The sequence below is a fragment of the Amphibalanus amphitrite genome, unplaced genomic scaffold (assembly GCF_019059575.1).
Source record: "Amphibalanus amphitrite isolate SeventyFive unplaced genomic scaffold, NRLGWU_Aamphi_draft 000605F_arrow, whole genome shotgun sequence".
Taxonomy (NCBI): domain Eukaryota; kingdom Metazoa; phylum Arthropoda; class Thecostraca; order Balanomorpha; family Balanidae; genus Amphibalanus; species Amphibalanus amphitrite.
Genome location: NW_024882099.1, coordinates 228,446 through 256,422, shown reverse-complemented (window position 1 = coordinate 256,422; position 27,977 = coordinate 228,446). Strand labels below are relative to the sequence as shown.

The following is a 27,977-nucleotide window of genomic DNA, read 5'->3' as shown; positions in this document are numbered from 1 at the left end:
CCCATTGAGTAATCACGCATGAGTGTGAACTTTGGGCGCATTTTCCTAGTCTTGCTGTGGACATACAGATAAAACAATGCCATATATGAAAAATCCATACATTTCTTAGCCCACTGACACAAAAAATAAAAAAATCCAAAAAAGATTTTTGGAATCAAGACGCGCTAGATCGGGAAAATCCCCACTGTGCACCATGGGAACTTTTGCGATCCTAGCACGACATAAGTTGCAAATACGAGCATTTTGATTTCCACTTTCTTTATATCCTTTCTACGCAGAATTGTCCAGTGTATCCGAATCCGACCTTAAATCGCTTTAAAAATGATGACTTATACATCAAAATACGTCGCAAAGTGGAGGGTTGCGCTGACTAGCACCGTGCTCCTAGAATACGGCGAAAAATTACATGACAACGAAACGCCTGCTCACTTGTTTAATCAAGCACCAATTCGATGTTACGAGTTGCGACATGTTTTTATAATCTTTATTTAATGAGGAATATGAGCATATGCATGAAAAGTTCGAAAAATAATCCAAAGGTATGATTTTTGAATGAAAAACAAAATATGTTAATATGCCACTTGTCTCGGAGATTTGACTCGGCAAATCATAGCCTTACAAAGTGAGTTACACGGTGTTACGTGTGGAAACACATATGAAAATATTATCCCATAAATTCTGCATTGGAATCAACTCGTATCTTTTCCCTAATTTTGCCCAAACAGCTACTACGAGACGATGTCGCGTGGGTCCCAGCGTTCCGCCGCGCTGCCCGGAGGCGCGGCGCGGTCAGCTGACTGCGGCAAACTCGTGCTAGGAGGGGCAAAGCCCCCACAGTGCGCCGCCGGCAACCAGCTTGAAAACCCGCCGAGGAGCACGAGTGTGGCCGTATCATGACCACGGGCATCGACATCATGTCGGTCTGTGCTTGGAGCGATAAAAGAAGAAAGTAAATATACAGTTATCATTAAAGGGACCCTCCCACGAGGTCTGCACCGGCCGGCTGCAGCCGCGGCTGGCTGCAGCCCCACGGCTGTGGGCGGCTGCAAATATCTCCAAGAACACGGCTACGTCTGTGGCCACGGCTGTGAGATTTCAAGCTCAATCTTAAGAACTCGAATATAAAATTTTAAATCCTTAATCTTACATCCTGATAAACAGTCTAGCCTGTAAAAATCATGCAAAGGATGCCCAGCAACATTGAAAGTGTTGAAGCTTTTGGAAACCCGTAATGATTTTATCATTTGCATCATAAGTAGGGGAGTGTGCACTCTGGTACAGAATACTAATTATAGGTACCAATTGTTCCTTCATCATCATGAGCTTGACAGCTTCAGAAAATGCACCATGTTGCATTGACACATCCCTTTCAAATCAATCTTACCTGGTCATTAGGAGAGCACCTTACAGCTATTGAAGACAAGCGTTCACGGTTCAATAATTCTTTCAGGTAATAAAAAAGGAATAACGCCTAGGTAAAGGCAGATAAAGGCTTCATAAAATATTATCTAAAATAACAGAGATGTATTTCTGGATTTTCGGCAAGTCCAATTACATAATACAAAACTGGCCCTTTTATGTTCTAACTGGTATGTGAGTAAACGCTAATAGAAAATGCTGATCAATGAAGCCAATGGAATTAGATTATAAGGGAGCGTAAACCTTACTTAGGGTTCATTCACATGACGTTGAAACCCAGAACACGACATTTCTTACGCTAGTTGTTGACTTTACTAATAAAATGACGTCTCTTTCTAAAAATGTCAAAATTTGATATTTATTTATCTTTATTTGAGAGCAAGTATTTAACTGTACAACCTTATTATAAAATAATAATAATTTTTCATGGCTGTTTGTAGAGACACAAAAAATCGCTACTTCTTTGCTACTGACGTCATTAAAAATTCAGATAAACTTTTAGATTGAAAGAGGCAATTGTGGCTCGCACGTCCTTGGTGATTTGAGCGCAGCATGAAGAAAAATGAAAAGCAAATTTGAAAAATCAAAATAGATGAATCTTTTTCTTTCATGGATGCTCACTAGTGTTGTGATGCCTTGCATATCAAATTAGCTTGAGACTTGCTCAGAAGGCTGCTTCAAGCCTGGCATATCACACCCAAGAAAATATGCAAGGTAAGAAAGAAGCAAGATTTTTGACTATCAGGACAATCACTGTTTGACAGTTCATCAACTTCAGTTTCATTTCCCATAACATTGATAATGAAAAGTATCAAGGTCTTGTTCTGTCCCACAACCATGCTTCAGGATTTGGCATTAGATGTCTACAATGCTACTATTCTGGTTCGTTGTTTATGTTTTCTTCTGTTCATGTAGGTACGTATCTACCCATCTTTCTTAACCCCTTGCAAGGGCTTGTGTAGGCATGCTTCATGAGCTTGAGAATCTATAGGCCATTGCAATGTGCTTTTGATAATATGTTTTAACTAAAAGTAAAAACAACTTGTTACATATATACTATTTGGTTGCATTTCACTGAAAGTATCCACGGCCGGCTGACGGCTGGCTGCCCACAGTTTGCCACGGCTGTGGGCGGCTGTGGCTGTGGAGCCACGGCTGCGGGGCAGCTAGGCTGTGGAAAATTGCAGTCGTGCAGAACTCTACCTCCCACCTTCAAAAAAATTAACACGCGCCCTGGTGGGGGGGGGCTATTATTTGCCCCCCTCCAGACTTTTCGATATATCTCCAGAACTGCTGCGCCGATCGTCACCAAACTTTCAGTACCCTCTCGGACATCAATTTTACACATTGTGACCAAAATTTTTTCCAAAGGCTATGATAGGTTGGCCGGAAATGACGTCAGAGTGACGTCATGTTCTGCCGTTTTGGACCCCAAAAAAGGGTTTCGCAGGAAGAGCTGTCAGGCCTATAGCTTTGCAAATACAGAAAAACGATTAAGACTTGAAAGCTGTAGAATTGCCAGGGCTACAAAACTGCTATCTCGGATTTTTGAAATTTTTGGATTTCGACCCCGAAAATAAAAAATAGATTTTTTGAATATGATAGCCGAAAAATTCAAAACGTTTTTGGAATTTCGCAAAAACCGGAACATATGTGATAGTCCTTACCGTCTTCTATCCACATACCAAATTTGAGATTGATACCTCTTTTTTTGGCGAAGTTATAGCGAAAAAACTGTTCAAAATTGATGACGTCAAATTTTTAAACTCAATTTTTTAGCAATTCTAGACCCCGTAGCGCAAAACAAAGACCACCATTAGATTCCCCGCGACGAGCTGCATCGAATCAATACCCTCTTTATGCAAAACTATCAACTTTAAAAGTTGACCTTTCTTGACCTGACCTTGACCTGACCTTCACCAGAAAGTGACCTAGGCCGTACCTGATGGTCTTATAACCAACACCATTGAGTTGAAAATGAAAAGTTGGCCATAAAACATGCATCGCACAACCTTAGTACCTAAAGTTAGGTTCATGTGACCTGACCTGTGACCCTTGGTGACCTGACCTGTGACCTGACCTGGTATTGTCAGTGACCTCTGATAGCAACATATGTACTAGGCAACTGACGCCCTATCGCTGATTCTCGACAAAATGCGTTTTCTTCGGTGTTATAGCGCATTCCCTAGATGACCCGTGAACGGTGAAACATGTCATCTTTGACCTGACCTGTGACGTCATCGGTGACCCCTAGGTCAATGAAATTTGGTTTCCTTCGACAAATTTGACAGGCCTTTCGAACGCCGTTTGAATTTAGCGGATCCGTCAAGTAGTTTCGGAGATACGAGGGGGGGGGGGCAAAAAATAGTCCCCCCCACCAGGTCGCGTTATAAACAGACCCCACCAGGGCGCGGGTTAATGAATTGGCATGAAAGTGATGTCGCTCTGTTCAGAAAGAGCAAAAGCGAATATCTACCAAATTCCATAGAAAAATATTCACCGGTTTTCAAGATATTGGACTTTAACTTTTGTTTACTTTTTGGGATCTCCGCGGTTCCTAGCGACTTTATTTGAAAGTGCGGCACTTGTTGCGCGGAAAGCAGCGTATGCCACCGCGTGCTACCAAACGTTTTAGTCAAAGATTTAAAAATCATTAGATCTCCGCTGACGTCACAAATTCTAAGGGGGCATTCCAATGCATTAGCCCCTTAGAATCCGAAAATTGCAAGTTTGAAATTCCATTTCTCCGAATTAAAACATTTTTCAATGTTGTGAGTGCCCAACCCGGTATTTACAGGCCATGGCCACCAATTTGGCTATCTCAATTCAAAACTAATGTTAAGGTGGGATGGTCACTTTAAGTCTTGACACTGGATAGTAGAAGTTATAACGCGAATACAAAATACCTGCCTACTAAATTATGACATATTTTGAAAGTTGTAAGAGCAATTCAAGTAAGAAGTAGTAGCTTCTTGCAATGCAAGTAAGAGCTTTTCAGAACAAAAACAAGATCTGTGAAAAAAACCTTATTTTTTATCACTGGAAGCGAATTTTGCCGTGGGGCAACCGGGTTAAAAACAACTGAAAAGTGATAGCACGTATTTTAAACTTCAGTTAACTTTCCGGAGTCGGAGTCGAGGCAGCTGGACCGACTCCGACTCCGACTCCTGGCTGCTTGCCACGAGTCCGGGCGACTCCGACTCCGACTCCGACTCCGAAACCCTGAGTCACTCCGCTATCAGTCACACTATCAGTCACTCCGCTAATACAAATTGTTGAAATTAAGCATTAAATTAAGCATTAAATGCCGTCAAATTGATGCTTGAATTTTATGTCTTCGTGAAAAATCGTGATACTTTTAGGGCACCGTTGGCTTAATTGGGCCTGTAGCGCTGAAACATAACCTTTTTTTCCTTCGTGAATTAATTTCATAGCACAATCGGTGGTGATCCGGCAAGACAAAAGTTGAGATATTATTTACTTCCTGCCGGACCGGAAAAACTGGCTTTCAGGCCTGCCGGACCGGTCAAAAGAAGTTGCGAGATTGGCCGGTTCACACCAGTTTTCAATTTTCCGACCCGGAAATGACCATTTTTCCGGTCCGGCAGACGGAATTTTGCCGGACCGGAGTCCGGTGTGAACCCGGCATTAGACGAAAAAAAAAACAATTATATACAGGTGTCCGGTCGGATGGGGTTCTTCTAAAAGTTATTTTGGACAATGGGATGGGACTCTGTGGGACGGGGCCCATTTTGAGAACTGCCCAAATAAAGTCCAAACGCCGATGAACACTGCAATCCGGGCGTGCTAAACCACCTTAGCATCATCAATGGGGGCCCGTACTGGCAACTGCATTAGAAGCTCAGCTGAGCGGCTGTGGTGTAGTGTGCGGCGGCCGTTGCGTTCTTCTGACGCCTGGTGTGTGCTGTGCGGCAGCTGCTGATCGGCTACCTGGGAGACCATCGCTGGGTGTCCGACGCAGCGCTCTATGTGGCCTGTATGCTCTGCTCCGGCGGCGCCATGGCACTGGTTCCCTCCTGCCACTCGTACTCAGCACTGGTCGCGGTGAGAGGGAGGAGGGAGAGGGAGGAGAGAGAGGGAGGAGGGAGAGAGAGAATATGAGTGTGTAAACTGTATATTAGGGGTTTGCATTGAAACTCTTTACGATTTTTCTTTGCTCCTTTATGTACGGTCGAAGGCCGGCTGTATAACCCTCGCCCTGGCAGGGGGTCGATGCGACCCCCCTAAGGTTTTTCGAAGATAGCGTAAAAACGGGCGCCGCCAAATTTTGCACAGCCTATGGGGCAACCTTTTTACATATGACCTGAAAATTTCAGGTCCGAGTGACCTAGGGTCAGGTCACCAGGTCAGAAAAACCGGTACAAGGTCATGGTCAAATTTCAATTTTCTTTTTGCACCTGTCCAACTCACAGTTTTGGACTGATTTCCTTCAAACTTTCAGGATGTGCTAAGTTCACCGAGTTGTATAACATATAGTTCGGGTTTTTTGAGGTCACTGACCTGAGGTCAGTTAGAGGTCATTACGTCGTAATGTTAAGCCTATGGGAAAATACTAAATTCGGAAAATACTGGAGATATCCGCTTCGTTCAATCACTTTAACCACAGTACTTAACAGCAGTTCACTTGGTGCTTCTTTGTTTGGTGTACTTATCCATGGGTCAGGTCAAATGAGGTCAACTGAGGTCAAATGACGTTTTTGCCAATAACTTGGCACATAATGACGCTAGAGCTTCGAAAATGGTATCATGGTGTTCCTGGTGATCAGCCGAATCGAATGATATGCGATATGATGCAATTTGGTTAACTTGAACTTAATTTATTAATTTAAGTTTACTTAAAATTTAAGAAAAACTTTAAGTACACTTAACCCGCGCCGGGCCGGTGCTCTGAGATTCCGCGCCGGGCCGGGGGTGTCTGAACACCCCCCCCCCTTCTAACTCGGCTCCTGGGCCACGTAGCGACACGCGGTAAGCGGCAATCGAAAGAACGTCCAAAATAAGGACGAAAACACTTCGGTCATTTTTTGGGTCAGGTCAAAGGTCAGGTCACCAGAGGTCACCAAAGGTCAAATGTCTACTATTTCAACATTTTGGAAACTGCCAACGGCTATCTCGGGAACCGATAGAGCTAGGGGAGAGCGGGGCCAGTTGAAACACGGGGTCAGATGAAACATGGCTTTATTTTCAACAGTATGCAACATATGGCGTTGCCGACACCACTGCGCATCCGCGCTCGACCACTTCCTTTGTCAACGGCGTTTGGGCGGCAAACGGACGGTAATTTTGATTTGACACTTGTTTTTGTGTTTTTGAGGGGCGTTTGGGAGAAATCGTTTTTATGAATATTTTGTGATATCTCATATACCTTTGTTTGCTGAAAGAAGAACTCCTGGCTCCGGAATAATACCTTATTTGGCCCTTCATTCAGCATGATACCGTCCCTCCAGCTCGTTTGACATGTGCTTTACGGCGCGTGCGAGATGGCGGGAGCGGATGGGGTCAATTGAAACGCTTCTCTGAGGGTCAGTTGAAACAGGGCCACAATCCGTTTCAATGGACCCCGGTGACCTTTGCAATGGTTATTGTTCAGGGACTGTAAACATTAAAGGAAATAGTCCACCTTTGAAATGAGCTTTTAAACTGAAATAGTAGTTTAATAGAGCTCAATTTTTGACCCCTTTTTCTCCAGCCTTTCGCTTGAAAGCACACTATAGCCTGAGATATTTCTCATTTTCCTCATCCGCCCATTTTACCATAGTCTATGTACTTTATGTCACCTATTATGAGGAACTTTGCACTTTTAGCTTTCCAACGACCTATTGAATGTAGCATTTGAAAAAGTAAACCGGACAAAATATCTCCTTAAAAAAGTGGCCTTAAAGAGGAAAATATCCCATTGTTAAGGATAGGTGCAATTGACCCCATGGGCTGGTTCAATTGACCCTCGCATCGGGGTCATTTGAAACGGGCGTAGAGCTGTTTTATAAGCATGCGTTTGGCAGCAAAATATGTTTGAAACATAATTTTACATATATTAAAATAAAGCCAAAAGAGCAAATTTTCTCATGGTATTGTGCATTTTTCGATATGACAACTAGATCTCGCTGTGCATGTCAATATATAAAAAGTGGTTCAACTGGCCCCGCTCTCCCCTACAGCGCCGCGGAAAAGCGCATTCGATAGCCCTTTTACAGACCTTTCTGAGTAATGTTCTCAGATTTGACCTCAGGTCAACGGTTTAGCCTCCAGAGGGCAAAAGCTCCAAAAATAGCCGTTTTTACGAAAAACGTTTTTTCGGCAATAACTTTTGACTCTAAAGAGCCACGACATTACTTTTGACACCATCGTGTTCCTCTCGTCGAGACGCGTCGAATGAACTATAATTTGACCTTAAAAGGTCAACTTGAAAATTTGACCTCAGGTCAAGGTCATGACCTGACCGGAAAAGGTCATGTTGCACATCAGTCGATCCGCAACGTTGAGCCGAACACATCTAAGGCGTTTTCAGCGTTCTAGCACGTCTCTATCAGAAGTTATTAGCGAAAAACTGTTAGATTCTGTTCGTGACCTGAGATGACCTCGGGGACGTAACGAGGGGTCACGGTTGCCATTTTCCGGTTCAGTGTGTCCATTTTACCTACATCTCGATGTTTGAGAGTGTCTAGAATAGCGTTCGTGCAAAACAGACGCTTTTCAATTTTCTCCCATTGACTTATAATGGAGAGGTCGCAAAATTGACCTGACCTTAGGTCACCGATATCAAAATTCCGAGATACACATTTTATAGATAATGTTGCTCTAATCAATCGCTGAAAGTTTCAAGGCAATCGATCAATCGGTGTAGCTATGACGAGCATTCTTATTTTTTCTGAGGTGAGGTCACTTGGCGTGATCTGGTGACCTGACCTAAGGTGACCTGGGTCTGAAATTTTCACAACATGTGCGGAAAAGATGCACGAACAGGTGTGCCAAAAACGGCGGCGCTCCGCGCCGCCGTTTTTGAGATATCTGCGAAAAACCGCAGGGGGGGGTGTTCAAACACCCCCCCGGCCCGGCGCGGGTTAAGCAAGCTAAAAAGTATATCATTCGACGCGCCTTGACGTGCTGAGTTCACTGGTGCTTTTCGTTTTGTTCTATCTTAATTAGATCAAAAGTTATAAGCGAAAAACTTTTGACCTGTTTTTAGCGAAATTTTTACATTTATACCCCCCAAACCCCCTAAATATTGACCTAGAGCAACCAAATTTGCACAGGGGCGAAAACTCCAGAGGGCCCACCTACCTACCAAATTTGGTGTTTCTAGGTGCCATAAGAGCCAATCGCGAGGGGGGGTCGCATCGACCCCCCCCCCCCCTGCCAGGCCGTGTTATGAAAAATGCCCTGCCAGGGCGAGGGATAAGAAACTTTCGAGAAATAAACTGTGGGCTCAGTTTCTGGCGATCAAGTCACCACATAGCCGTCTCACACTGGTCGGAAACGCTCCAGCGAGAGGCCAGCGGCCTTTCCGCAAAAGTTTTTTGCTTGTTATTCCACAACTAGTGAAGCAAACTTCATAAAACTTTGCATACCTTCTCTGTCATATGTAATCTACCATTTGGATGTCAAGCACTAAATATATGACGTGAATCTGTTAAGATATGACGTCATAATGAGTATAATACAGGATCTAGCACCACTAGATCCTGTCAACAAGGGAAATTGGGAGCTGCTATTTGGGCACCGGGAATGGTTTCATGCACTCCTTGCAAGGTCCAGTGCTTCACTTTAGCATTTTTGACTTTGCGTGACGTCATTTATGACGTCACTAAGGCCATATAAGTTTTTCGTCAACAACTCCTGATCAGATGGAACTAGAGAGTCGCGAAAGCCACCATTGGACTCAGGAAGACCTGCCGAATCGAATGATATGCGATATGACCTCCTTCAACCATTTTCGTGACCTGAGGGGCTCCGACCTGACCTTGACCCGAGATTAACACCTTAAGTTGACTTCACCCGAACACCAAGTAAAGCATTCAACGCGCCTGAGCTATTGTCAAAAATGGTCGGCAGTGCGACCATTTTTGGCAAAGTAATTAACCTAAAACCAAGCCCGTGCATTGTGGCACTTACCTGACCTAAGAGGTCACTGGCTGACCTAAGACCTTAAAATCGGGTAGTACCTAATTGTTGCGTCTTATAACGGCACACAAGCTCGTTTCTTTCCGCAAGGCTCTAGCTCAATTAGAGGCGAAATGGCGAGGGAGTTGTACCAACCCTCCCCGGTCAATATAGAAAACCAATCGGTCCGGCCAGGGTTAAATACCGGAATTGTGATCTAATGTAAAAAGACGGCCCAAGGTAACCCGACGTCAGTGACAGGTGTCCTATATTTGCAGCGTCTTATATTCACGAAGGTTTCTGTCGCCACGATGTCCTCTGGTTTACATGCACTGACGACACTCGTGTTTTGAGACTGGCTGAGGGGGATTAGGAGGTCGAAATTGGGATAGGATTGGTGAGGAAGGCGACAGTCGCTGCCTGATCAAGGCTCCTCAGTGGCGAGGGCGCCGTGAGCAGACAGATCTACCGATACTTCGACGCCTCGATAGCGAGGTTGGCCGAAGCCGACTGGCCGCGCCCCTTGTATGGAAAGAGGCCCCTTTCCCCGGTCTCGATGGCGAAACGCGGGAAAAGAGTTAAGCCCTCGGTTTTCGCTGGCGAAACACCGGTGGCCGCCCCCTCACACACCCCAACGAGGTGAGAAAAGCCGAGGTCCCCGGAAGTAGGACGGGTCACAGTAACACGCTTTTGTGGCCTGCCGTCAGTCCTCGCACTTCCGTCACTTCCGTCTCTCACTTCTCTCACAGCCACTGAGTTCAACCACTGGATATTTATTGTCACTTCTCACAATTCACTCCAGAATCCAGCTTCACTCCGTACCCCCAACAGACCGCGTTACACGCACACATAGACTGAACCCGCCTACGACTCACCCGCCCGAGATCAGCTCGCTGGTGCCCCGCGGCGCGGGACACCAGCGACCAATCAGCGCGCTCCCCGCGCATGACCTCACCAGGTCAGACACGCCTCGGGCGCCACGTGGCCGCAGCGGCCGGCTCGGCAGCCGCGCGGGCCGGCCGGCGACTCGGCGGGTACCGCTCAGCAGCGGTCGGTGACAACATCCTCCCCCACCGTGTTGCACGAAAGAACAACACATAAACCCATGCACCGACGCGCTGCACAATTGTTGAACATCCAACAACACGTCTTTAGACCGCGAATCCCTCCGCGACAAAAATGAGTTTCACCGCTGAGAAACCTAAGCAAAACCAACGTTAGGGCAACAGAAATAAACCATTCTCCCCCACCGTCAGGGCCAATGACACGGCTCGGTCATAGCCACGTTTGTTGCCATGCGCGCTCTGTACGTTACCGATCATCCACACGGTGACCTAAAAGACCCCACGATCACGGGACCGTTGCTGATCCCCAGCCCCTCGAAATGGCGAGGCCACTGGGAATCAGCAGAATATCCGATAGTTCGCCTCCTCGATGGCGAGGTTGATCTTGCGTGTTGCAAGATTCCGGCTTCCGTTTACGTGCAGTCCTCCTCGAGGAAGCATATCTTTGCGGTTGGCCGAGTGTAGACTTTCCCGCCGGATGTCCTCAGCTCCGCCGATCTCACTCTTCCGTCCCTACCTGGGAAAACTCGAACGACCCGCGCCAGGGGCCACGAGCCTCTGGTGAGGTTCGACTCTGCCATGAGTACGAGATCACCGACCCGCAGATTCCTCGTTTCTTTACGCCACTTGCTGCGACTTGTTAGGCTCGGTAGGTACTCTCGGGTCCACCGCTTCCATACGTGCTCCGCTAGCGCCTGTGACTGTCTCCATCGGCGACGGCTGGAGATCTCACCCTCTCTTGTCAGTGCCGGGGCGAGATGAGGTGAAGCACAGCCCAGCAGGAAGTGATTGGGCGTTAGAGCCTCAGAGTCAGCCGGATCCGAGCTCACGTAGGTGAGCGGTCTGCTATTGACCATATGCTCTACCTCGGCGAATACGGTCAGCAGGACCTCGTCGGTCAGCAGCTGTGAACCGACGACGGCCTGCAGGCATGTCTTGACGGATCTCACCATTCGCTCCCAGACACCGCCCATGTGGCTAGCCGCTGGCGGGTTGAACCGCCAGTCGATCTCGAACGCGCTCATTCTCTCTGGCATGGCTGCTGATAGAGCCTGGAGCTCCTGGCGAAGCTCCCGGTCGCTACCGATGAAGTTCGTGCCGCGATCCGAGAAGATGACCGCCGGCTGCGACCTGCGCGCGAAGAAGCGCCTCAGAGCCATGATGCAGCTGTCGATGTCGAGAGCGTGCGCCACTTCCAAGTGCACAGCTCGAGTGGCCATGCATGTCACTAGCAGGCCATACCGTTTCTCCGTCTTACGGAATCGCTTCACCAGCAACGGTCCGAAGAAGTCTATGCCAGCGTTCTTGAACGGCCGACCAGCTTCTAGTCGCTGGCTCGGGAGGTCACCCATCCGCGGCGGCGTTGGTGTTGTCCTGCGTCGATGGCAGAAAGAACAGTCCCGGAGCTGCTTCTTCACTGCGGCGCGTCCCTGTGGCATCCAATACCTTTGTCGAACTTCATTTAGGGTGTGCTCCACCCCGGCATGGCCGTGCCTTACATGTTCGTGGCTGATCACGAGTCGAGCGAGCTCGCTCTTCCGTGGAAGGATGACTGGATGTCTCGCGTCTTCTCGCGTGGCAGCCCTGTCGATGCGCCCTCCCACTCGGATCAGATCGCTGACGTCAAGGATCGGGGTCAGCGGCAGCAGCGTGCTTGAAGATGGCAGTGGCCGTCCTTGTTCCAGACATTTGCGCTCTGCTCCGTAGGTTGAAACCTGTTCCCGCTTCACGAGCCAGATCTCCGCTTCCTTCACTTCTGCACTTGATAGGGGTCCGCTGACTTTTGCCAACTGTCCAGGCAAGCATGCCTTCGCGTTTCTTGCAAAGCGTTTCATCCAGGCGGCCACCCTCCTGCACTTGAGCCAGGATGAGAACCTGGCTGGGTCTGGTTCTGCTGGGACTGACTCCGTGGTCGAGCTGGCGAACACACTGCGCATCTCCTCTTCCTCGTCGCACGACAGCGGTGCCGGCTCCTCCTGAGGTGGCCACTGTTCAGCGTCACCTCGTAGGAAGTCCGGTCCCGCAAGCCATCGGCAGTCGTGGGTGAGTGCGAGCACCGAGAGTCCTCTTGTACAGTCATCTGCTGGGTTGAGCCGTCCAGGCACATGTCGCCAGCGTGCATCTCGCGTGAGCTCATGGATTTCTGCTAGCCTGTTCGACACGAACGTCTTGAATCTTCGGGTCTCGTTTGAGATGTACTGCTGTATGACCCGGCTGTCTGTCCAGCAGATCACATCATCAGGTCGATGTGTCAGCTCCGCGAGGACCGCAGCGACCAGGCGCGCACCGAGGACTGCTCCCTGCAGCTCGAGTCTGACAATCGACAGACGTCTCAGCGGTGCCACCCGACACTTGCCCATCAAGAAATGGCAGAAGTGCGATCCGCTGCTCGAAGTCGTCCTTAGGTAGGCCACCGCGCCGAACGCGTCCTCTGAGGCGTCGCAGAACATGTGCAGCTCACTTCGCACCGTCTCCAATCCTGCCGGCAGCACACAGCGCTGAACGGCTACCGCATCGAGCTTCTCTGCCTCCTTCAACCACTTGCTCCACTCACTAGACTGCAGCTCCGGCAGATCGTCGTCCCACTCCAAGTGAAGAAGCCACAGGCGTTGCATCATCACTTTCGCCCTTATCGTGAACGGAGCAGCGATCCCAAGAGGGTCAAACACAGACGACACCTTGCAGAGGACGGCACGTTTGGTCGCCTTGACTCCCTGCCTCCTGAGACGGAATCCCAGCGTGTCCTTCGTCTCGTCCCAGACGATACCGAGAGCTTTCTCGGCTGTTGGTGATCCTGTCAGACATAAACTCGAGGAAACACTGGCTTGGTCTCCTTCTGGGATCTTCCGAAGTACGACAGGTGAATTGCTGCGCCACTTGGTGAGATGAAAGCCTCCCTTCGACAGAGCTTCAGACACCTCAGTGAGCAGCTGTTGGGCAGTGCTCTCAGTCGGAGCTGAGAGCAGACAGTCATCCATGTAGAAGCTCCGAGCCTTCTCTTCTGCACTCAGGATGGCACGAGTCTTCGTCTCGGCTTCGTAGTCGATGAGTGCCCGTCTCAGCACGTAGTTGGCGATGGCAGGGGATGACTTGGCGCCGAAAATTACGACCAGCATCTGGTACACGTCGGGTTTTCGGCATCCTTCCAGAGCTCGCCAGAGGAAGCTGGATGCTGGTTGGTCTTCTTCCCGGATTCGTACTTGGTGGTACATCTGCTTGATATCAGCAGTGACCGCGATGAGACCCTCCCTGAATCGCAGGAGTACGCCAGGAAGGTTCTGCAGCAGATCCGGGCCTGTGACGAGCTTGTCGTTGAGAGACGTGCCTCTGTGCTTTGCAGCCGCGTCGAAGACGACTCGAACTTTACCCGGCTTATTCGGGTTGACGACTGCGTGGTGTGGAAGGAGCCAACGCTTCTCTTTCTGCTCTCGTACCTCGTCTGTCAACAGCTTTCTTGCATGACCATCAGCGACATAGCCTTCGATGATAGCTTTGTATTTTGTTGCCAGTTCCGGTTGCCTTTTCAACTTCCTTTCGGTGCTCTCCAGTCGATCATACGCTTGCTTCCAGTTGTTTGGAAACACGGGTTCCTCTTCACCCCACAGCAGCCCGGTCTCGTATCTGTCTCCCACCTTTCTCGTGTGCTGATCCAGGAGGCTCAGAGCTCGAATGTCCTCTTGTGACCTGGCGTCTGGAACGTTGACTTTTGTGCCGAAGGCTTCCGTCGTCCACCATTCCTCGATACGCTCCTTCAGATCTTCATCGCCGGAAGCCGGCCGTCGCACAAACATGACTTGGCGCATAGTGCTGGGTATCAGTGACGCTATGGAGCCCGTGAGTGTCCATCCAAAATCTGTTCTCACCGCCACCGGCTGTCCGGGGCGTCCAACTCGTGCCTCATGTTGCAGCACAGCTTCCAAGATGTTGGCTCCAAGAAGTAGCTCAACTCTTGCACCACGGTACTGCCGGAGATCCAAGTCATGCACGTGCTTCCAGCTACGGACATGCTGCCTACCGATGCTCGGCGCAGCCACGTTGAGCTTCGGCACGGACCATACTTCTGGTACTTTGATGCGCTCTTTCTTGGCGTCTGCCCCAAGAGGACTGACTGTCAGCTCGACACGAACTGATGATTGTCGCGGGCCACTTCCTTCGATGTTCTGCAGGCGCAGGTCTTCTCGTCTCCCGTGCACTCCGACCTCCTTCAGCACATCTTCACAGCAGAGAGACGTCTGGGCTCCCGGATCCAACAGCGCCACCACATCCCTGTCTCCCTTTGGACCGTGGATTCGGACAGGTACGAGTTGCAACAGCGTGTCTGTGGTCTCTGTCAAGGCCACACCAACAATGGGGCTTCCATTTGTAGCTTCACGTTCTGGTTCAACTCGGTTTCCTCTGCTGGCTGAGGTACTTCTGTTTGTGTGGAGAAGTCTGTGGTGTGTTGCGTTGCAGCCGTTCAATCCGCAGCGTCTTGCAGATCTGCAGGACCTCATGAAGTGGCCTTTGTTGAGGCATCCCCAACAGAGCCGCTCTTTGCTCACCACCGTTGACTTCTCTTCGTGAGTCTTGGTCTTGAACTCCGGACAGTCTTGAAGTCTGTGCCCTTCCTTGCACACGACGCATGACCGGTAACCTCGGTTTTCTGTCTGAGAAGAAGTTGTCAGCGTCGTCCTCTTCGACGACGTTTCTCTTGGGTGTGCAGGTGGTTTCCTCTTTTCTTGGTCACGACTTTGGGTGACAGATTGTCTCAGGATCGTCACCTCAGTCTTCAGCCAATCACTGAAGATCTCCAGATTCGGTCGGCTGGGACGTCTTCTGTGGACTTCCCGTCCCCACTGAAGAGTCAGCTCCGCTGGCAGCTTGGCAACGACTCGACGGAGGTTCTCGCTTGCTTCCAGGTCACTGTCATACCCAAGCGTACGCAGCGTCATCACGGTGTTACTTATGGCTGAGCTAAACCTCTCCATAGACGCCAGGTTGTCTATGGATGGAGCTGGAGTCGTGAACATCGTCTTGAGATACGCCTGGCTGACCTCAGCTTCTTGACCAAAGCGTTCATATAACATCGCCAACGCTTGCTGGTACATCCTGCCATCGAAGAGGAATCCCTCGATCGCTTGGTGCGCGGCTCCCTCCACCGCTTGCTGTAGATGTGTCATTCGCTCAGTATTGGAGAGAGAAGCCTGATCATGTACCAGCGCCTTGAATAGGCCGATCCATCGCGGCCACTCACCGGGGTCTCCCGAGAACCGCGGCAACCCGAGGCGAGGGATGCTCTTGGCGAAGGCTGACGACCCGGATGAGTGCAACTCTCCTCGGTTTCTGAAGTCTGTCGTCCAGGTGCTAGGATTCAAAGACGTATTACCACCCGCGTCTTCCTCTCTTCCAGGCCTGCAGATACTCCCATGCACATCGGTGTCTGACCGTCGGTCACATAGTTGCTCCTCGCGGGCGAGAGGGATGGACTTTGAAGGTGATTCTTCTGCTGGTTGCTCTTGGTCCGCCTCTTGAGCTTTCTGTCGAGATTCTTGCGCTGGTATGGCACAGCCCTCCACGGGAGTTGTGGCGTTTCCACTGTCCCCCGCCTCCGCTGACCTGGACCGGCCCGGTTCCGCGGCAGAATCTTCGAAGTCATGACGGCGATCCCAGTTTAGCTCGTCTTCTGCAGCATGATAGAGACGCACTTTCCTCGCCGCCCGCTCCCGAGCCTCTTCAGCAATCTTGATCTTCAGCGCCCTTTCACGCTCCTCCAGTTCCCATTCCTCTTGCTGCCGGCACTTCTCCAGCTCCCGTTCCTCTTGCTGCCGGCGCTTCTCCTCCTGTTGCCGGCGCTGTTCCGCCTGCATTCTGGCCATTTTGTGCTGGCGCTCCTCTTCAACCTGCGCTTTTATGTCCCGCAGTTTGCCATCCGCATCGTCCAGCTCCACTTCTGCTTCCTTTGACTTCGTCGAGACGGCTGACATCGCAGAGGTTCGTGATCTTGCTCGACTTCTGCGACTTCGGCGAGAAGCGGCGGTCGATGAGCGAGCTTCGTCTAATTGCTGTAGATACTGTTGAATCTTCCCCCGAATCGAGCACTCTTCTTCTTCTAGTCGATCTGCGTATTCCTGAGCATCCTCGATCTCTTCGTCATCAATCAGGCTCTCATACGTTTGTTGAACTTTTCTTAAGTCGGCGAAGGCTTCCTCCAGCCTGAGGTTAACCTTCTGAATACTATCGCTGCTGGCTTGCCTAGCAATCTCTTCTTCAACTGTTTTTGAGATCCGAGTGACTGCTGCCCTCTTGAATCCCCGCTGACGGCGTAGGCTTGCCAGCTCCTTCTCCTTGGCAGCTCGCTGAGCTGCGTCCATGCCCGGATCCGATGGCTTCATGACATGCTCCTCCTCCTTCGCCTCCATCTGCGTCTTGTCCATTGCTACCACCGGTTTTATCCGGCCCGCGGAGGACCAGAAATGTCGCCACGATGTCCTCTGGTTTACATGCACTGACGACACTCGTGTTTTGAGACTGGCTGAGGGGGATTAGGAGGTCGAAATTGGGATAGGATTGGTGAGGAAGGCGACAGTCGCTGCCTGATCAAGGCTCCTCAGTGGCGAGGGCGCCGTGAGCAGACAGATCTACCGATACTTCGACGCCTCGATAGCGAGGTTGGCCGAAGCCGACTGGCCGCGCCCCTTGTATGGAAAGAGGCCCCTTTCCCCGGTCTCGATGGCGAAACGCGGGAAAAGAGTTAAGCCCTCGGTTTTCGCTGGCGAAACACCGGTGGCCGCCCCCTCACACACCCCAACGAGGTGAGAAAAGCCGAGGTCCCCGGAAGTAGGACGGGTCACAGTAACACGCTTTTGTGGCCTGCCGTCAGTCCTCGCACTTCCGTCACTTCCGTCTCTCACTTCTCTCACAGCCACTGAGTTCAACCACTGGATATTTATTGTCACTTCTCACAATTCACTCCAGAATCCAGCTTCACTCCGTACCCCCAACAGACCGCGTTACACGCACACATAGACTGAACCCGCCTACGACTCACCCGCCCGAGATCAGCTCGCTGGTGCCCCGCGGCGCGGGACACCAGCGACCAATCAGCGCGCTCCCCGCGCATGACCTCACCAGGTCAGACACGCCTCGGGCGCCACGTGGCCGCAGCGGCCGGCTCGGCAGCCGCGCGGGCCGGCCGGCGACTCGGCGGGTACCGCTCAGCAGCGGTCGGTGACAACAGTTTCAATTTCCACTTTCTTCAGCCGAGTGATGGTTGTCAATAGCAAGGCTCTCTAAATGCAAGCCGTAATCGCCACGCAATATGTGGAAGGCTTTTGATGTCAATACATACATAAATGCATACATAAAACGCGCTTTTCACAAAATTCATAAACTCAAGCGCATCTGTTCTTAATGACCAGTCGACTACGCATGGATGCGTGCAGGCCACACAGGTCAGCGTAAGCCGGGCGTGGCGGCCGAGCCGAAACTGGGGCGGGGCGGGCGGTAGTTGGGTAGGAAGAGCGGCTCCTGCAAATTTTGCGCAAATATGCGCAGTTAGCTTTTATGTTGCCCTGGTGTAAATTTAAATCCTGCTTCATCTCACAAAAAAATCAGAGTGGAACTAGATGGGACTACCTGTTGTTTCCTTAGCTAAACTTTGCAGTTATATTCCAGAATCACTGTAGGAGAGCCTTCATAAAAAGCTACAGTAAATCTTAGTTAGGGAAAAAGTATACCAAAAATTTTGCACTGACCAGTCGGCAACTTCATAACGAACATTTTGATGCATAATATGTGGGATTTCAATTTGGTGTCTATCAGCAATAAGACTCTGAATATCCGGCTCAAGAAACCTCTTGCTCCGCGTCAGTTTCCGAGTTCTGGGATACCCCATCTTCGGGGGCTGATTACAGTTATTTTTGGTCACCCGGATTAGTTTTTTTGGCCTAAGTATAATAATTTGATCAATTTCAAATCGATCTATATAAAGAATAATCCGAAACTCCGGAATCGCCCGTGGCCTCTCGTGAGGGCGTTTCCGACCAGTGTGCGTCTTCATGCTTCATTTTAATTACACAAGTGCCTTCGCTGATCAGTTTTCTATGCAAAGAAGTAAAATATGAAGTATAAACCACCCGAGGGAGTTGGTGTTGAATAGTTTGGTCCAGGGCGTATTTTAAGGGATTTTCACTGGGTCGGCAATTACAATTAGGGGCGGCATTTTGCACTCATAGGGGCGGCACTTGGCATCTGAGGGGGGCGGCATACCTGATATTTAATGACCAAAAAAGACACGTTCGACGGATCTTTTATAACTCTTTCTAAATAATGATTTCAGATTCAACCTACCTAAGCTCAGCGGTATTACGTTTATTTTTCCGGGATATAGTATTTCTCTCGTCATAATGCGACAAATGAACTATAATTTGACTTAACAAAAATTAATTTAAGAATTTTACCTGAGGTCAAGTTCATGACCTCACCAGAAATAAAACATGTTGTAAACCTATACCAGTCGATCCGTATCGTCAAGTTTAAAACATTCACGGTGTTTTATGGCTTTAGAACAGTGGTCGGCAGGTCGCACGAGTGGTGCCCACTTTATGGGCGCTGGACGGGGCCATTGCCCCCACTTGTCATACCCCATTGCAAGCCCCATTGCTTACACAGCAAGGGTAGCTGATATTCGGCCATATCATTTGACGCCTCTATTTTTCTGCATATAGATAAAATGCAACACAATTAACTCTCTTTTTTATGGAGAGGGAGAACGGGTGGAGTAAGGATGAACTCATACATTTTTTATTCATTAGTTACTCGCGTAATGAACAGCGTATTGTAACGATAGGGGAAGTTGGGGCAATGCCGGAGTTGGGGCAAAGCCGAAATTCGAGATATTTCTAAAGCCGTACGACATGGATGCCACGTCTCAGTGATGCTCTGAAGCTTAAGTGACTACAATTATCGCATGTTTGTTACGAGTTGTCATTTGGAATACTTCGGCTGTGAGGGCGCCAAAAGCGTTTTCAAGGTACGTTTCCCTTGAACTACATGCGCCTTTGAAGCTGCATTTCTTACTCATTATGCTACCGTTTGTCTGGCCAATTCGGTCAAGTAATCTTCAGCATGTCTTTGCATAAGTGTACTGCCTATTTGAAATTTATACAGCACGTTTAAAAGTTATGGGCCTGCAAATGAAAGTATGGCTGGCTGGGGTAATGCCGAAAACGTGCAATTACGCACGTTAAAGCACGCTACGTGGACTTAACTGCTGTAGAATAGCAACGCGTATTTTTAGTCAAACAAATTACACTTTCAGCCGGCACAACGGCCTGTTAACTATAAGGAATGATTTACCTAGCATTTTTTTTATTATATCACACAATTATAACTTCCAGTGTGCACCAAGCGTCCTCAAGCTCTTATAACGCGTGTCAGCTTTGATGAATTTTGGATAAAGTTTGAGATAAATTGGCAAAACATCAATGTCTGCATTCCTCGTAGATCATTTATCCCATTTTCGGCTTTCCCCGCAGTCCGGGGCAACGCCGAAAAAGTCAGTTCTTAGATATTTTTAGTTTTTGCACTTAACGGTATGCGAATTCATCAAATGCGCCTGGTATGTTTGAAAGACAAAAGACTGGCCTCTCGAATGACGCCAACAAGAATAGCTTATGTTGTCTACCTTGCGTGCTACGGGCGTCAGAAAAAAAGTATTCGGCGTTCCCCCAACTTCCCCTACGTTCACCCCCCCCCCCCCAAGTTAATGAATGGTATACCTACCTACTCAAATATTTTCGACCCCAGTGACATTTTCATTGAGTTTTTGAAATTTGAATGACCTTCACTCGCTAACTTTCTCTCCGGCTCGGCCGGCGAACAAAACGCAAGCGAAGACAATGCGGGGAGTCCGGTGCTCTACCAACTGAGCTACGGAGCAGGCAAATGCTCACCATAGATACACCGACTGAACGATTCCTTTATAACTTCAGCGATTGATAAGACAAACAGTGTGTAACTGTATATATAAAATGTAAGTCTCGAAATTGCTATGTTGAGGACAATTTTGCGACCCTTCCATTAGGTCTAAGGAAATGGGAGAAAATCAGGGCATGCATGGCTCTTTTTATAGGTAGACAAATGTCAAAGTTAACGAATTTAAACATCATAAAACAATTAAAAATGACACACTTAATCGGAAAATTGCCACCCACGACCCCTCGTTATGTCTTTGAGGTCATGTCAGGTCATGGAAGGCCTCCAGCAGTTTTTTTTCAATAACTTCTGATAGAGACATGCGACATGCCTGAGCGATGAAAACACCTTAGATGATTTCAGTTTGACGATACAAATCGACTGATATGCAACATGACCTTTACCAGTCAGGTCATGACCTGGACCTGAGCTCAAATTTCCCAAATGACATTTGAATGTCAAATTTTAGTTCATTCGACGCATCTCGACGAGAGGAGCACAGTACTGAAAAAACAATGTCATAACTTTCGTGAGTCAATAATTATTACAGTAAAAAGGTTCTTTAACCCGCGCCGTGCTGGGAGGGGGGGTGTTTGAACCCCCCCCCCCCTTGTGGTTTTTCGCGAATATCTCAAAAACAGAAAGTAAGCTCGTACAAGGCTTGGGTCAAAAGTTATTGCAGAAAACTGTTTCCGAAAAAATCGGCTATTTTTGCAGTTTTTGCCACCTGCAGGCAAAACCGTTGACGTTAGGTCAAACCTGAGAGAATTACTCAGAAAGGGCGTTCATAGGGCTATGGAATGCGCTTTTCCGCGGCGCTGTAGCTCTATCGGTTCCCGAGTTATGCGTTGGCTTCTTGGAAAATTTCGACATTCGACCTGAAAATCGGCGAAATTTTGCCTTCAATGACCTCTGGTGACCTGACCTTTGACCTGACCAAAAAATTGACCGAAGTGATTTCGTCATTATTTTTTTTACGCTCTTTCGAACGCCGCCTTCCGCGTATCGCTACGTGGCCCAGGAGCCGAGTTACAAAGGGGGGGGGGGGGTGTTCAAACACCCCCCCTGCAGGGCGTGGAAATCCAGGACCCCCAGCCGGGCGCGGGTTAAAACAGCTCAATAGAGGGGCGGAGGGGGGTCCACTGTCCACTCCAACCCTCCCCGGCCCGGCACGGGTTAAACTAGTTGTGCTCTGGAGGTTAAACCGTTGATGTTAGGTCAAGTCTGAGGACTTTGGAACGTTGACGAGCTATAGAATGCGCTTTTTTTCGCGGTGCTGTAGTTCTATTCTTCCCCGAGTTATGCGCCAGTTTGTCAATAAATGTTGAAACAGACAACATTTCACCCACATTTCACCTTTGATGACCTCTGGTCACCTGACATTTGACATTTGACTTGACCTAACCAAAGTACGGTTAACCAACTAACCCAAGTAGTTTTTAAAGTAATTTTATGTCAAAAAACGTTGATGGCCTAAGCGTCGATGAAAATGGTGAAAATAATTCTGAAAAATTGGCCGACTGTGAGGAATAACACGGATGAAAGAAGATGCCAGAAGATGTGTTGCCCCCCTTTCAGCGCCAAGGGGGGGGGGCATGGCCCCTATGCGTCCCCCCCCCCCCGGATCCGCCCGTTATTGTGACATGAGCAACGGTATGGCGAACTTTCGGGATATGCTGTAGACCTGGTGACCGCAGTTTAGTTTTCCAAGAGTCCTTCATTGTGACCCCCCCCCCCCCCCGGTGGCGCAGGTGTCATCGGTATTCGGGTTCTGCATTTCGGCCAATTACACGCTGGCGCCGACCATACTTGTGAGCCTGATCAGCATCGACAACTTCACCAGCGCCTACGGCCTGCTGTTGCTGGCACAGGGGCTGGCCAACCTGGTTGGGCCGCCGCTCTGTGGTGAGTGCAGCCGCCGCTCTGTGCAACCGCCCATCTGTGTAACAGTCCCTCTTTGACTCTGCCCGTCTTTGTAACAGCCCCCTGTGTAACAGCCCCTCTGTGTAACAGCCCCTCTGTGTAACAGCCTCTCTGTGTAACAGCCCCTCTGTGTAACAGCCCCTCTGTGTAACAGCCCCTCTGTGTAACAGCCCCTCTTTGACTCTGCCCGTCTGTGTGAAAGCCGCTCTGTGTAACAGTCCCTCTGTGTAACAGCCCCTCTTTGACTCTGCCCGTCTGTGTAACAGCCCCTCTGTGTAATATCACCCCCTCTTTGACTGCCCGTCTGTATAACAGCCCCTCTGTGTAACAGCCCCTCTGTATAACACCCACTCTGTGTAATATCACCCCCTCTTTGACTCTGCCCGTCTGTGTAACAGCCCCCTGTGTAACAGCCCCTCTGTGTAACAGCCCCTCTGTGTAACAGCCCCTCTGTGTAACAGCCCCTCTGTGTAACAGCCCCTCTGTGTAACAGCCCCTCTGTGTAACAGCCCCTCTTTGACTCTGCCCGTCTGTGTAACAGCCCCTCTGTGTAACAGCCCTTCTGTGTAACAGCCCCTCTTTGACTCTGCCCGTCTGTGTAACACCCCCTCTGTGTACTATCACCCCCTCTGTGACTCTGCCCGTCTGTGTAACAGCCCCTCTGTGTAATATCACCCCCTCTGTGACTCTGCCCGTCTGTATAACAGCCCCTCTGTGTAACAGCCCCTCTGTGTAACACCCCCTCTGTGTAACACCCCCTCTGTGTAATATCATCCCCTCTTTGAGTGACTCTGCCCGTCTGTGTAACAGCCCCTCTGTGTATAACAGCCCCTCTGTGTAATATCACCCCCTCTTTGACTCTGCCCGTCTGTGTAACAGCCCCTCTGTGTAACAGCCCCTCTGTGTAACAGCCCCTCTGTGTAATATCACCCCCTCTTTGACTCTGCCCGTCTGTGTAACAGCCCCTCTTTGACTCTGCCCCTCTGTGTAACAGCCCCTCTGTGTAACAGCCCTTCTGTGTAACAGCCCCTCTTTGACTCTGCCCGTCTGTGTAACACCCCCTCTGTGTACTATCACCCCCTCTGTGACTCTGCCCGTCTGTATAACAGCCCCTCTGTGTAACAGCCCCTCTGTGTAACACCCCCTCTGTGTAATATCATCCCCTCTTTGAGTGACTCTGCCCGTCTGTGTAACAGCCCCTCTGTGTAACAGTCCCTCTGTATAACAGCCCCTCTTTGACTCTGCCCGTCTGTGTAACAGCCCCTCTGTGTAACAGCCCCTCTGTGTAACACCCCCTCTGTGTAACAGTCCCTCTGTATAACAGCCCCTCTTTGACTCTGACCGTCTGTGTAACAGCCCCTCTGTGTAACAGCCCCTCTGTGTAACAGACCCTCTGTATTATCGCCCCTCTGTGTAACAGCCCCTCTTTGACTCTGCCCCTCTGTGTAACACCCCCTCTGTGTAATATCACCCGTTCTTTGACTCTGCCCGTCTGTGTAACAGTCCATCTGTATAACACCCCCTCTGTGTAACACCCCCTCTGTGTTATATCACCCCCTCTTTGTAACAGCCCCTCTGTGTAATATCACCCCCTCTTTGTAACAGCCCATCTGTGTAACAGCCCCTCTGTGTAACAGCCCCTCTGTGTAACAGCCCCTCTGTGTAACAGTCCCTCTGTATAGCACCCCCTCTGTGTACTATCACCCCCTCTGTGACTCTGCCCGTCTGTGTAACAGCCCCTCTGTGTAACACCCCCTCTGTGTAACACCCCCTCTGTGTAACACCCCCGTCTGTGTTACACCCCATCTGTGTTACACCCCATCTGTGTAACAGTCCCTCTCTGTAACAGCCCCGCTGTGTAACACCCCCTCTGTGTAACACCCCCTCTGTGACTCTGCCCGTATGTGTAACAGCCCCTCTCTGTAACAGCCCCGCTGTGTAACACCCCCTCTGTGTAACACCCCCTCTGTGTAACACCCCCTCTGTGTCCCCAGTCCGTAACAGCCCGGCTGTGTAACAGCCTCTCTGTGTAACAGCCCCTCTGTGTAACAGTTCCTCTGTGTAACAGTCCCTCTGTATAACACCCCCTCTGTGTAACACCCCCTCTGTGACTCTGGCCCTCTGTGTAACAGTCCCTCTGTCTAATAGCCCCTCTGTGTAACAGCCCCTCTGTGTAACAGCCCCTCTGTGTAATATCACCCCCTCTTTGACTCTTCCCGTCTGTGTAACAGCCCCTCTCTGTAACAGTCTCTCTGTGTAACATCCCCTCTGTATAACACCCACTCTGTGTAATATCACCCCCTCTGTGACTCTGCTCGTCTGTGTAACAGCCCTTCTGTGTACCAACCCTTCTACATTGAGAAAATTTAAAAACGGGGTGGGGTTTTTTTGCAGTGGTCAGACACTTTTTAATGTGTACTGTGACACTTATTACAGTGTCATGAAGCCTGTCATAAACGGTTAAAGGTTTAGACACCCTCAAAAACTCCCTTGGGTATGCAGAATAACCACTTACCCATGAGTAAGTGGTTATTCTGCATACCCAAGGGAGTTTTTGAGGGTGTCTAAACCTTTAACCGTGTATGACAGGCTTCATGACACTGTAATAAGTGTCACAGTACACATTTAAAAGTGTCTGACACTCATCATACACTGCAAAAACACCCCACCCCGTTTTTAAATTTTCTCAGTGTATGTAACATTCCCTTCGTATAACACCCCTCTGTGTAATATAACGCCCTCTGTGACTCTGCCCGTCTGTGTAGCAGTCCATCTGTATAACACCCCCTCTGTGTAACACCCCCTCTGTGTAATATCACCCCCTCTGTGACTCTGCCCCTCTGTGTAACAGTCCCTCTGTGTAATACCCCCTCTGTGTAATATCACCCCCTCTGTGACTCTGCCCCTCTGTGTAACAGTCCCTCTGTGTAATACCCCCTCTGTGTAATATCACCCCCTCTGTGACTCTGCTCGTCTGTGTAACAGCCCCTCTGTGTAACACCCCCTCTGTGTAATATCACCCGTTCTTTGACTCTGCCCGTCTGTGTAACAGCCCCTCTGTGTAACAGCACCTCTGTGTAACACCCCCTCTGTGTAACAGCTCCTCTGTGTAACAGCCCCTCTGTATGATATCACCCCCTCTGTGACTTTGCCCCTCTTTGTAACGGTCCCTCTGTATAACACCCCCTCTGTGTAATATTACCATCTCTTTTTTTTCTTCAAATCGCTTTATTGTCTCACACATGATTCAGTAATCAAAACAAAACAAACAAAAAATCATCATACAGTCGCTACCAGCGGCAATACTTCATCATGTAACGACAACACAGCGAATTATCCAGAGTCACAGACGTTCTCTTGACTCGGCGCTCTCGAGAGGAAACGCTATCCCTCCCCTCCCATCAACAGCCGACATCACAATGGCTAAATAATATTACCATCTCTGTGACTCTGCCCGTCTGTGTAACAGCCCCTCTGTGTAACAGCCCTTCTGTGTATCACCCCCTCTGTGTAACAGCCCTTCTGTATAACACCCCCTCTGTGTAACACCCCCTCTGTGACTCTGCCCCTCTGTGTAACAGCCCCTCTGTGTAACAGCCCCTCTGTGTAACAGCCCCTCTTTGCAACAGCCCCTCTGTGTAACAGCCTCTTTACGTTTGTGTACAATTTCGTGGTGTCTAGTTGCTGTGTTTTATATTGCATCAATGTAAAAGCTTTATTCATTTAATTTTCTACAGACGAAGACACTTTGTGGTCCGAAATTTATGGGTTTATTTACGTTTTTTGTCATTGGATGTGATTGAAAAGCGCAATGCGCCTTGCATTTGGATTGTACAGTTGCATTCAAAATAATGATTTTGGGTACTTTCGAGATTTGAGAGGTGCGCCTTTTTCATCGTCCAATACCACTTTTTCAATAAGTGTAATGCGAACCGAAGTGGACTCTAGCTCTAAGTCTACAGTATTTAGATGAACGGAATTTACAGCTAAAACTGCAGGCAACTTTTAAGTTGATTTGAATCTTCAAAGTGTACCGAAAGCGCACTTGGATTGCGATGTTGTTGACGGTAGTGGCGCTCAGTTGTGTGTGGGCGTTGTTGGTCGTTGTCTGTGCCGCCTGTCACCACCGGTCACCGGCAGGCCTGCTGCATGACCTGACGGCCACCTACGAGCTGACTTTTCTGGTGGCCGGCGCCGCGGTCAGCGTGTCCGGCGCGCTGCTCTGTCTGGCTCGGCTGGCCCGCGCCGCGCGCGCCAGCCACCGCGCTCTGAAGAGGGTCGCCTCCAGTGAGCGCTCTGAACGCCGAGCCGGCGCTGCCAGCCTCTGAGCGGCCGCAGCTCGGTGACACTGCAGGCCCGCGCTCGGGGCCGGCCGACAATCGGCGCCCACCGATATCGTCACTGCAGGCCCGCGCTCGGGGCCGGCCGACAATCGGTGCCCACCGATATCGTAGCCTTAGAGCAGTCTTTCTGTCCGATATGGCTTCTAGTCTGGAGCTTCTCCCTCCCTCCGAGCCCGGACGCAGCTGGCCTCGGCATTGCTGTAGTGTGCGTGTGCGTGTGTGTGTGCCGACAATGCGCCCACCGATATCGTAGCCTTAGGACAGTCTTTCTGTCCGATATGGCTTCTAGTCTCTGTATGTGTGCGCGCGTGTGTGTGTGTGTGTGATGTGGTTTTCCTCGTCGCATCTGGCACAGGTGCTGTGAATCCAGCGACGTCCAGTGTCCACCGTATGTCACTGCTGTGCCGGCCAGTCAGCTGCCGTCCGGAGGGAAAAAACCGTATCTGGGTCAGTTTTTTCAAAAACAAAAATGATCAGGAGACTGGAGAGGCAAAAACGCGTTTTGATTATTAATAGCCGCTATATCTGTCCATTAACAAAATTTAAGATGCCGTCGAGATCAGATTGAAGAAACAATAAATTCAGTCAAAATGGTTTCAAGTTACAGTTTCTATTCGTATTTAGTCAAGATGAAAAAAGTGTTTCTTCTTTGAAGTGATCTTGTGTTTTGTGATATTTTTCACGAATAAAGCCGCATCGTGGAAAAGCCGTATTGTAGAAGTATCGGCAACAATTCAGTGCCATGAAAATGCCGTAGGGGAGAGTGGGGTAAGATGCCCAGGGTGGAAAAGACGCCCCACCCCCTCTAATGGCGAAACGAAGAATGCAACCTGGAAAATAATGCTCTTAACGTAAAGCTGAAGCCTTCATTGTTAACTGCACAAAAAAAAAATTCCAAGCTCAGTTGGGCAACGGTGGGCTGGTGGCTGCATGTTTTATATTTGCTGATTTAAAAACATGTTTTGGCGTCAAAACATTGTTAATATCGAGAAGGTATATGATTTTTATCCACTTTGCAAATGTTTATGAGAAAGGCTACAGCTGGGCACCCACAATCATTTTAGGGAAATTACACCCCTGATTAGGTTAGGTCGAGGTCATTTACCTTAGATGACCTTAGTTAACCTTTTCGATGTCAAAACCACTACCTTAC

At 49.4% G+C, this 27,977-nt stretch overlaps 1 protein-coding gene across 4 annotated transcripts in view; it reads left to right on the top strand.

The window, feature by feature from the left end:
* LOC122394681 (monocarboxylate transporter 14-like) overlaps positions 1 to 27,420 on the top strand; it is an 83,505-nt gene extending 56,085 nt beyond the window's left edge. For 3 of the 4 annotated variants that reach the window (XM_043391716.1, XM_043391714.1, XM_043391715.1), the window contains exons 3-5: positions 5,356 to 5,484; positions 22,310 to 22,463; positions 26,622 to 27,420. In XM_043391716.1, the coding sequence (XP_043247651.1) occupies positions 5,356 to 5,484; positions 22,310 to 22,463; positions 26,622 to 26,809 (471 nt within the window). In that variant the 3' untranslated portion in view covers positions 26,810 to 27,420. The remainder of the gene's footprint in view (positions 1 to 5,355; positions 5,485 to 22,309; positions 22,464 to 26,621) is intronic. The other variant, XM_043391717.1, reaches the window with a different exon arrangement.
* Positions 27,421 to 27,977: the final 557 nt, after the last annotated feature.